The 11,651-nt window shown below is 35.1% G+C and overlaps 1 protein-coding gene across 1 annotated transcript; it reads right to left on the reverse strand.

Annotated features, from left to right (window-relative positions):
• Positions 1-1,117: 1,117 nt before the first annotated feature.
• On the reverse strand, positions 1,118-1,795 carry LOC122115017 (transforming protein RhoA-like). Its single transcript, XM_042688312.1, has one exon. The coding sequence runs from the start codon at positions 1,697-1,699 to the stop codon at positions 1,118-1,120; it is 582 nt and encodes a 193-aa protein (XP_042544246.1). The 5' UTR covers positions 1,700-1,795.
• Between the last annotated feature and the right edge of the window lie 9,856 nt (positions 1,796-11,651).

Here is an 11,651-nt window from a genome sequence, read left to right on the forward strand (position 1 = left end):
CATGAGAGCTGGTGGCTCCCGTGGGAGGGAATCTGGATACAGGAGGAAAGGAGCACTCTGAATTAGAGCCAGCCCCTGCAGTCCAGGTGAAAACGGCTATGCCAAGTGTCTAATTGCCTCAAGAGTGAAACCAAATTCTTATATAGTTAGCCCAGCTCCTGAACAGGGTACTGGGATATGAAGGATGGGCTGTTTTCAGTGATATGGCCATATTTTATCAGAGAAAAAGACAAAATGGGAATTTTTGGGGGGGGGGGGGTCCTGTCGTGGGGCCTGAACTCGGCCTGGGCGCTGTCCTTCAGCTCTTCAGCTCAAGGCTAGCGCTCTACCACTTGAGCCACAGCGCCACTTCTGGCTTTTTTCATTTTGCTTTATGTGGTGCTGAGGAATCGAACCCAGGGCCTCAGGCATGCAAGCCAAGCGCTCTACCACTGAGCCACCTTCCCAGCCCAGTACACTTTTTTTTTTTTTTTTTTGGGAATGACAAGTATCAGTATTAGGAAATTGAATTATACAAAAAATACCACATCTAGTGTGGGGTAGATATATTTATTTTTGGTAACATACTTTAAGTGGCACTAATTACACAGTAACTATAAGGTAACCAACATGAAACCACAGAACTGTAACTCTGCCACAGCTGCCGAGGACTTGCCTTTCTGGCTGAGTACATTTTCAAACAAAACAAAATAAAGAAAAACTAGAGCTGGGCCAGTGAAAATCTATGAAGGAGTAGAAGCTCTGATAGTGGCGACTCACCAGAGTTCTTCGCAACTGAGAGATGTTAGGCAGGACATGTTAGTTATAAAGTAGTTACAGCTTAATTCACAAAAGTTACCATTTCTCTTCCTAGAAAGAAGCAAGAAGAAATTCCTTGACTTAGCGCCTGGTGTGTCAGGTGGAGTGCAGAGAGAGCTGTCAGAGCAGTGTCAGAAGGACCCTGGCAGGTCAGACGGGTTGGACATCATTAATAGTCATGGTTGGCTTCTAAATACTGGATGACTTCTGATTTGTAATGTTAGGTAAAGTGTAGATAAGAAGGTCAGTAATCCTACGCTAAGATTAATAAACAGCACTTCAAAACGAACCGCGTGAGGGCTGTGCGCGCAGCAAGTTTTCACAAGACAAGGCACCCAGAGTTTTTCTTCCCACGACTGGTTTGCAGAGCGGCTCTCGTGGCCATTTCAAAAACCTCTCTCACTCCGTCGTTGGCCTTTGCTGAACACTCCATGTACCCTAAAGCGCCAATCCTGTTGGCCATATCTCTGCCCTCTTCAGGTTTAACTGGCTCCTGCTTCATCTTAGCCAACTCCCGCCTCGTATGCTTATCATTCCGAAGATCCTTCTTGTTTCCAACCAGGATAATGGGCACGCTGGGACAGAAATGCTTAACTTCTGGAGTCCACTTTTCTGGGATGTTTTCTAAACTATCAGGGCTGTCAACGGAGAAACACATCAGTATAACATCAGTGTCTGGGTAGGAGAGGGGTCTCAGGCGATCATAATCTTCCTGCCCAGCTGTGTCCCACAAAGCCAGTTCTACCTGCTGTCCATCCACTTCAATATCTGCCACATAGTTCTCAAACACCGTGGGCACATAAACCTCTGGGAACTGGTCCTTGCTGAAGACTATGAGCAAGCATGTCTTGCCACAAGCTCCATCACCGACAATCACAAGTTTCTTTCGGATGGCAGCCATCTCTTACATATGTGCGCAAAACGTACAGTGTGTGTGACAGAAGTTTAGCAAAGTACCTTGAGCTTCTCAGGTAAAAGGCTCAAGCGATGACTCCCAGGTCCAGTCTTTTCACACCCACGATGCGTGGTCCGCGAGTGGCAAAGCTCAGAGATGAAGGCGGGCAGCCGAGGGGGCAACGGTGGACTAACCAAGAGAACCGAGGGGGTGGGCGGGGTGGACGGGGAGCGCGAGCGGGCGCGGGCGGGTGCGGGCGGGTGCGGGCGGGTGCGGGCGGGCGCGGGCGGGCGAGTGGAGGCCCTGGGGAGTTATCTTCATTTCTTAATTGAATGATAATATGAAAATTTCAGTGTAAAATTTCTGCTTCAAAGTCTCTATCAAGTATTTACTAGTCTGTAAGTAAGTAGTAAATAAAGAGTTACCCTAATTATAGGTCAATCGAAATGTGATTGTCAATATTTTAACATATTAGTGTTTTTAAGTGATTACTGTATATTAACTGTAAATATTCACTTTATGACTAATATTTTGTTCCCTTTCTGAATTAAGCATAACAAATATGACCATGTCTTAAATCTGAGTATAATTATAAAATACACAATAAAATTATTTCATTAAGCTAATTTATAAATTGCATGTGTAAAAATAAATTGATTATTGGAGAACTATCTGTATACTACCCAACTATTGTAGTTTGGATTCAGAAAATCACCAATATGAACATTCTTCCTTAAGTTAAATTGTTAACCAAGAAAATCAAAATCATTTTCATTAAATTCACAATTTAGTCTATGACATGAGGAAAATTTATCCCAGGTAAGATGTTGTTGACATTTGTGGAAATTTACTAGTAAAGACCACCCTAGAAACTATTATGTTCTTCTAATGCATAAAATAATTAGGATTTTTTTGTCTTGTAATATAAAAACATGAAAAATAAATTTTAAGGGAGATTGTGAGATTTTAATAAGTACAAAAAACCTTGCTTTTGTAAATTTTGGACCTGTGTTTTATAGTCCATGAAATTCAATCCTCTGTACCAGATGCGATGACAAGAACTCTCAGTGATGCCATCCTATTTATGTGCATGTCTGAAATTACAGACCTGTTTCCCAAGGTTCCTTCTACTCAATGTACATGTGTAGTCTGGACTCACTCAGTCACTATGGTGACTGCTGCTAGGTCATAATCAATTGCTGCTTTAGAAGCAACTCTGTGCCTCACAGACTGAATGATGCATGTATTCCAAAGGAACCATCTCATTTGAGATGACCATATATATGACAGTGCGATATGTCTGCTGCTGCCATTTCCCAGAGTTGATGCCCATGGGTATAAATCTATACTTTGTTCTAGTGTTTATCTGCAACACATTTTTTTCCCCTGCCTTACTCTAGTCAGCCTTAATTCTGCACACTGTTTTTACCATCATCTATCTTTTCCAGCCTCCAACTAATACAACTGAATTGGTGGGAGTTTATCTTCAAGCTTGATATATGATATGACATAGGTACCACCTCAGAAGAATTCTCCTTGATATTAGTGTTTATAATTTGCTCTATTATGACTTTTACAGTTTTAGAACGACATTAATCTTTAGTAACAGTGCTAAGCCATCATGTTATACAACCCCAGTAGCAAATTTTCACTGGAAAGAATATATGCATTTATAATTTAGGATAGCTCAATTATATTATCTTATTTCATACTTATATACTATCATTATTGAAAGCAATAGTTTTTTAACAATGCTGAAATAACCATGTAGGCTGATATATTTAATAAAAATAGATTAACTGAACTCGGAAATAAATATTCTAGGTATCTTTCCTTATAACATGTATCAATACCATAAATGTAATAAAAATTAAAGATTTTTTAACAGTTTTTAATTTCATAGGTTTTATCTTTACCACTATTTATGGTATTAATATACTATGAAATGTGATTATGTAAAAAAAAGATTAAATGATTAAAATATTAGGGTTAGATAAATCAAATCTACTTTAAGATTCAGGGAAAGTGGTATAATAATTATAAGAAAGAAATATTGTTTTCTCAGGTAATTCAATGTTTCATGAATATTTTCCAAATATCAGGAACTGTATTCTCAAGTGAGCAACATTTGTATTTTATAATTTATTTATTTTTCCTTTGAGATTTTTATTGTAATTATAGAGTTGATATACAGAAGATTATTTTATGAAACATTTGTATTTTTTTTTCTTTTGGTCGATCATGGGCTTGAACTCTGGTCCTGGGCACCATCCCTCAGATCTCTGACTCAAGGCTAGCACTCTACCGCTTGAGTCATAATACCACTTCTAGCTTTTTCTATTTATGTGGTGCTTTTTCTATTTATGTGAATCCAGTGCCTCATGCATGCGAGGCAAGCACTCTACCATTGAGCTACCTTTCCAGACCCAGAAACATTTGTATTTTAAAGAATAAATAATAATGAAGTATAACTTACTATGTAACTAGAGCATAATCAGAAATTGTCAATAGATAAGGAAGACGCAGTTGTAGCCATACACAAGTGCGCATGTGCGCGCGCGCGCGCACGCGCGCGCGCACACACACACACACACACACACACAAACACACACACATATGATTGTAAACCAGTTTTGAAATGATACAAATAATGATGTAACAGAAACAATAGTCTGCATTGGCTTTTGTTCCATTTCTATAAGGAGAAAGATTGTAAAAATGTAAGAATTAACAAGAGATAAGTAAAATCATGCTTTCACAAAGCAGGACCATGTGAAAGGAATTCTTAATAATGAGAAGTCTATGGATACAAAAGAAACTGAAGGGAGATGTTAGGCCAGTAAAAATAAAAAGCTGATAAGGAGTAGCTACTTAAGGAGCAAGGAAATTTAATGGCATTGTTATGGCCTTCTAAATGTGAAGAATCTGAAAGTACAATTTCTGTTAGATAGCTCAGTATTTAGGGAAAAAAACCCCAAAACTTTACAATCTATTTCTCATTGTGAGTTTTGTAGTCACATAAATACTTATTAATAGTAAAATAATTTTCTCATTACCTTTTATATGTGAATCTTTCAAAAGATTTATAAACTATCCTTATTTAAATAGCTTGCATGATAATTATTGTTCTGTTTAAAAATTTCTCTTTGCAAATTACCAGTTCATTTCAAGTTTTTTTTCTTTACAATGTATTCTCTCCTACAGAACTTTTCCTGTTGTTTTCATTGGAGTGGATCTCACTAACTACAAACCTCATTACACTTGATTGTAGCACTAATACACCTTCAAATGTCTCAACAGGGGACATTTAGATGAAAAATAATAGAATACATATTAATTTAAGAGCTAAAAATCTTTTCAATAATTTAAAGAATACAACCATACAACAGATTCTGAAGTACAAAATGAATGACAAACTATTGTTTGTATATTGTGCAAAACTTTATAATTACAATATAAAATAGTTTTTTAACAATCATAATTACATTATTTAAAGAGATGCATAAAACAATGTCTGACTGTGGTATTTGCTAACATTTCAAAAATACAAATTCTCCAGTTGGAATCAAGGATCATATATCACTGTACGTATCTTGGTATTTGTGTGATATAAATGAAGCTGTGTTTATGTGTGCATCCTCAGCAAATAATCTTTATTTGTACATTTATGCCAATGACATTTGTAACTTACATATGGTAAAAATAATTGGAAAACAAGTGTACATCATTGATTGTAACTCTCCTTACGTATTGAGAATTGAATAGTAAGAGACAAATATTTATTTACTAGCATCTTTTCATACTACAGCCTTTTTGTCTTGTTAGATATTTTCCTGGAAGCTTCCTCTGCCTCTGAATGATTAAACTTCAGTTTATTTACCCAGTAATATATTTAAATCTTCAGAGTATAGTTCCTTAAAGTTTATCATCATAAAATATTTCCTGAATGTGCTTTATATCCATTATGTATAGATTAGAATGGATTTACAATAAAGGAGGATAAGGCAACCATTAAAATCATGTATGATAAATATAAAGCTACTGTACTTATTGTAGTTGTAAACCATCACCATTTGTCAAATATGAATGATATGCCAGTGTGAAATTTTTGTGTAGTTCACACTAAGTACTGTAACTCAGTGCTAAGGTTTTTCTAAGAAGATTCTATGAAGCTTATTTAAACAATATATACCATGTCAACTATACACTCATATTTCACCAACTATTTTTCTGTTCAAAGTTGAATAATTCTCAGTAATATGTATTTTCTTTTTTCTTAAATTTTATTTTATTGTGAATATGATGTACAGAGGAGTTACAGCTACGTAAGTAAAGTCATGAATACATTTCTTGTCAAACATTGTTACACTCTTCCTCGTTTTTCTTCCACTTTCACTCTCCCTTAACTCCCCCACCCAGTTTTAAAATTCATTTCCAACATAGTGTCTTGTAAGTATCGCTGTTGCATTGGTTCACTCTTTGTCTTTCGTCTCACCATTTTGTTATTCCCCTTCTTTCCCCAACGTATATACAAGACACAGGGTATCAAAATCAATACAGTGGCAGTAGGGGATTAACCACAGGAAAAAAACATAAAAATGAAATGAAAAAGAAAGAACTTCAAACAGTACATAAAAAAACCCTCTTATTTCCATATCTTGGAGTTCATTTCTATTGACATCATTTTTGTGGTCCTCTGCTAGGATTATTCTAGACATACAGTAATTATTACAAATGAGGGAAAACATGGAGCCTATGTTTCTTTGGATCTGGCTTACTTCACTTTATATGGTTTTTCCCTAAGTCTTTCCATTTCCTTATGAATGGGGTAATGCCATTCTTTCTGATGGAAGCATAGAATTCTGTTGTGTATATATATTTTCTTGGTCCATTCATCTATTGAGGGGCATCTGTGTTGGTTCCATATCTTAGCTATGGTAAATAATGATAGATAAACATAGTTATGCTGGTAGCTTTAATATGACCTTGTTTGTCGTCATTTGGGTAAATGGATCAAAAGGGAGTCCTGTGTTTAGCCTTTTGAGGAACTTCCATACTGCTTTTCAGAGTGGTTGAACCAGTTTATATTTCCCCCAATAGTGTAATAACATTCCCTTTTGGCCACATCCATGCCAACATCTGTTGTTAGTTATCTTGATAATGGCCATTCTAACTTGAGATAAGAGTAGATACCCTGCTTGTCTCAGACCTATACTAGTTATTGCAAATAAGAAAAACCACGTTTGACACAAGCAGAAAAGGTCAGATAAGTTGATGTTAGGTGAAGTTAACCCCAAGGTAAGTCTTCAAATGTTTCATCTTTCTTGCGATTGTTTCTAACATATTTATAAGATGATTTCTTTGTTGCTTTTTATGTCCCTCCCCCACAGCATAACCCCTGTTTTCACTGTATTTGAAATTGGTAAAATTGTGGAGGGGAAGGGAAAAAAACAAATCGTTTAAATAGGAATACAGGTGGACCCATTGCAACAATGAGATGTACAAGATGGTATGTTGAAGAACAAACTTTACAACCTTGGCCAGGGGGTTGGGGGTATGGAGAGGGGAGTGGGAGGGGGTGGAAGATGGGAAGGTATGGGAAGGGGAAACAAAGGAGGAGGCAACAATGTTTGATAAGAAATGTACTCATTACCTTGTCCATGTAACCCCTCTGTATGGTATTTTCACAATAAAAAAAAATTAAAAAAAAGAAAGAAAGAAAGAAAGACAGGCAGGCAGGCAGGCAGAGAGAGAGAGAGAGAAAGAAAGAAAGAAAGAAAAAGAAAGAAAGAAAGAAAGAAAGAAAGAAAGAAAGAAAGAAAGAAAGAAAGAAAGAAAGAAAGAAAGAAAGAAAGAAAGAAAGAAAGAAAGAAGGAAGGGAAGGAAGGAAGGAAGGAAGAAAGAAAGAAAGAAAGAAAGAAAGAAAGAAAGAAAGAAAGAAAGAAAGAAAGAAAGAAAGAAAGAAAGAAAGTAAAGAAGATACACTGAAATATTACAGGAAAGGGGATACACTAGGGCTTTTTGGCACAAGTTTAAACTTCCTAAATAGAGATCCAGAAACACAACAAATCAAACACATACAAATCAAAGGCTGGATACATGGGATTGCATTAATCTTCAGTGATTCTGCATGACAAAGGACATAGCAATCAAGATAAACAGAAAATCCACAGATTGGGAGAAGATCTTCACCAACTATAAAATAGACAAGGGTCTCATATCAAATATATATATATATATATATATATATATATATATATATATAAAGCTAAAAAAATTGAACCTCCTAATAACAAATACTCAAAGAAACAGCCATCTCATTCATAAGTGGGCTAAAGAATTAAAAAAGACTTCTCTGGAGAGGAAATAATAGCCAATGAGCATATAAAGAAATATTCAACATCTCTGGCCATAAAATAAATGCAAATTAAAACTACATTGAGATCCACCTCACCCCAGTAATATGTATTTTCTAATAAGTCTTTCTATGCTTTGAGTACTTAAATATTTTTATTAAAATTTATAGGTAAATATATTAATTAGTAATAAAAACATGATCATAAATCTAAACACATACATTCAAAATAGCTTCAGCCAGATTCAATGTTTATCCTATAATCTTGATTTCTAAAAGTATTTAACTGTCAGATCAGAGTGATTGTTATTGTTATTTTTTATTATCTATAAATAGTTGTACAAAGGAGTTGCCCTTTAAGAAAGCTGTTTATGAATACAACGCATCTTTCTCAATGTCACCCATTTCAATAATCTCAACCTTACTCCCCCTTTCCATTATTCTTCCTAATTTTGTAGGGTATAAGTTGAATGCTTGAAGGTATTCTCCCTTTATCTCTTCTTTCATCTACCATTTCTGCTTGACTCCACTCCCCTCATTTCAAGTACATAGTTCCTGGTGTTTATTTCGTTGAACTTTAATATTGCTTTCTAAAGAATTACATGATTTGAGTTCAAATTGCTGTTCTAAGGGATTACACTATTTGAGTTCAAAGGAATATTTTGAATTATTCCTGGACAATGCATAAAGTTTGTGTTAATAAATTGAAAATGTTATCCATTAAAAATATTTTTTAATTCATGATTTTATTGTAATTATATCCATGTTATTGCAGATTCACATTCTAAAGTCATAAACGTGTTCAAAATCGCACACATACATACACACGCACACACACAAAAGTGAACTATGGACTCAGGGTTCCAAACATGGTTCAATGTTTTCTAAATTATTACATGTCTTGCCCATGAACTTGCCTCAGAAAACTGAAAGAATAAAAACACAAATTTATTCTTACCAGTATCAAAGTTTCTTCGGATTAGGTAAAGATTATTACACTTTTGCCAATATATATGTTTTGGACTTATTTAAAGAATTATTCTTCTTATATCTTGTCTTATTCCTAGAGTTTTCTCCTATAAACTAAAATATCTATTCTTATTTGCTGTGAAAGATTTTATTACAAAACAATCAGTAAAGACATCTTGATGTACCATCTGCAATTGAAGAGAAGTGAAGGAAAGAAACAAGGAAAGGTTAAAAAAACAAAGAAATTGATGTAGCATGGAAAAAAGAAAAGCTGCCTGAAGTGAGATGTAATTAAATAAAAGCAACCAAGGTACAGATATGTCAATAAAAGTTATTCCTTTTTGAACAATGTTCATGATAGTTTGAAAAATCACATACATACAAGTTTGAGTAAAATGAATTCTACACCAGGGTGGCTTCTAGTCATTCTAGATTAATCTGTATTATAGGGTAATAGAGTATTACTTGTAGTCAATTAATACAAAGCAATTAAGATTCATTTTATCTCAATAACTGACTGTAATAGAAGACCAAGAAATGAACCCAGAGACCTATGGTCACCTACTATTTGATAAGAGAAGCAAAAACAGGATGAAAGCGTCAGCCTCTTTAACAATGGTGCTGGAAAAATTGGCTATACATATGCAGAAAATTGAAGCTAGATCCATATATGTATCACCCTGCACCAGAATCAATTCTAAGTGGTTCAAAGACCTCAATGGAAAGCTAGATGCCATGAAAATATAACAGGAAGGGATAGGGGAAGCACTAGACAAAAGTTGAAGCTTCCTAAGTAAAGATCCAGAGTCACAACAAATCAAAGAAAGACTGGGTAAATGGGATTGCATCAAACTGAAGATTTTGCATGGCAAACTACATAGCTAGCAAGATAAATAGAAAGCCCACAGAATGAGAGACCATTTTATTAGCTACGCATCAGATAAAGGCCTCATATATACAATATACTTAGAGCTAAAAAAATTAACCCCCAAAATAAACCCTCAAGAAACAACAACCCAATTAATAAATGGACTAAATACTCAGAGAGAGACTTCTCAGAAGAAGTAAGAATAGCCAATAGACACATGAAGAGATATTCAACATATTTGGCCACAAAAGAAATGTTAATCAAAATAAAGGAGGAGGTAACAATGTTTGATAGGAAATGTACTCATTACCTTGCTCAGGTAACTTTAACCCCTCTGTACAGTATTTTTATAATAAAAAACATATTAAAAATTGAGATTCCACCTCACCCAGTTAGAATGGCCATTATCAAGAAAACTAAGAATAACAGATGCTGGTGATAATGTGATGAAAGCGAACACTACTGCACTATTGGTGGGAATGCAAACTGGTTGGACCACTCTGGAAAGTAGTATGGAGGTTCCTCTAAAGGCTAAACATAGTTTCCCTAAGAGCCAACAATCCTACTTCTGGGCATTTATTCATTTGACCACAAACCAGGCCACACTAAAGTTACCAGCATAACCATGTTCACTAAAGCATTGTTTACCATCACCAAGTATGGAATCAATCATGGATGAATAATATATATATGAATACACACACACACAATGGAATTTTATGCATCCATCAGAAAGAATGGTATTGCCCATTTTCTTTTTTTCTTTTTTCTTATTTATTTTTTATTGTGAGAATACTGTACAGAGGAGTTACAATTACATAGGCAAGATAATGAGTACATTTCTTATCAAGCATTGTTGCCTCCTCTTTGTTTCACCTTCCCACGCCTTCCCATACTCCCCCTCCTCCCACGAGAACCTCCTCCCACCCCCAACCAAAGTTGCAAAGTTCGTTTTTCAACATAACGACTTGTATATCTCATTGTTGTAATGGGTCCCCCCTCTATCCCTAGTTAAATGATTTGTTTTTTCCCTTCCCCTTCACAAATTATACCAACATCAAATACAGTGATAGCATGGGTTATACTATGGGGGAGGGACATACAAGGCAACATAGAAATCATCTTATAAATATGTTAGAAACAATTGCATGAAAGAAAAAAAAAAACAAAAAAAAAACATTTGAATAGTTATCTTGGGGTTCATTCCCCTAACATCAACTTATCTGACCTTTTCTGCTTGACTCAGGACATATACTAGTTATTGCAAATAAGGGAAACCACGGGACCTATGTTTCTTTGGGCCTGGCTTACTTCACTTAATATAATTTTTTTCCAAGCCTTTCCATTTCCTAACAAATACAGCAATGTCATTCTTTCTGATGGAGGCATAGAATTCCATTGTGTATATATACCACATTTTCTTGATTCATTCATCTACTGAGGGGCATATCTAGGTTAGTTCCATATCTTAGCTATGGTAAATAATGCTGCAATAAACATAGTTGTGCTGGTAGCTTTAGTGGTATTGCCCATTTTTATGGAAATGGAAAGATTTGGAAAAAAATATATTAAGTGAAGTAAGCCACACCCAAATGGAAGATAGGTAGCCTGTGTTCCCTCATTTGTAGTAACTAGATTGTGCCTATAAATCTACAAGTAAACACATTGGGTGTTAAACATATATATGAGATATATATATATATATATATATATATATGATACATATACACACTTAGATGTGATAAATTAAACTGAACTCTAAATAT

This window comes from Dipodomys spectabilis, unplaced genomic scaffold (genome assembly GCF_019054845.1).
Source record: "Dipodomys spectabilis isolate Male_0828 unplaced genomic scaffold, ASM1905484v1 ptg000115l, whole genome shotgun sequence".
NCBI classification, from domain to species: Eukaryota; Metazoa; Chordata; class Mammalia; order Rodentia; family Heteromyidae; genus Dipodomys; species Dipodomys spectabilis.

Coding starts and splice junctions, on each gene's coding strand:
- LOC122115017 (XM_042688312.1), bottom strand. CDS start 1,699: ATGGCTGCCATCCGAAAGAAACTTGTGATTGTCGGTGATGGAGCTTGT.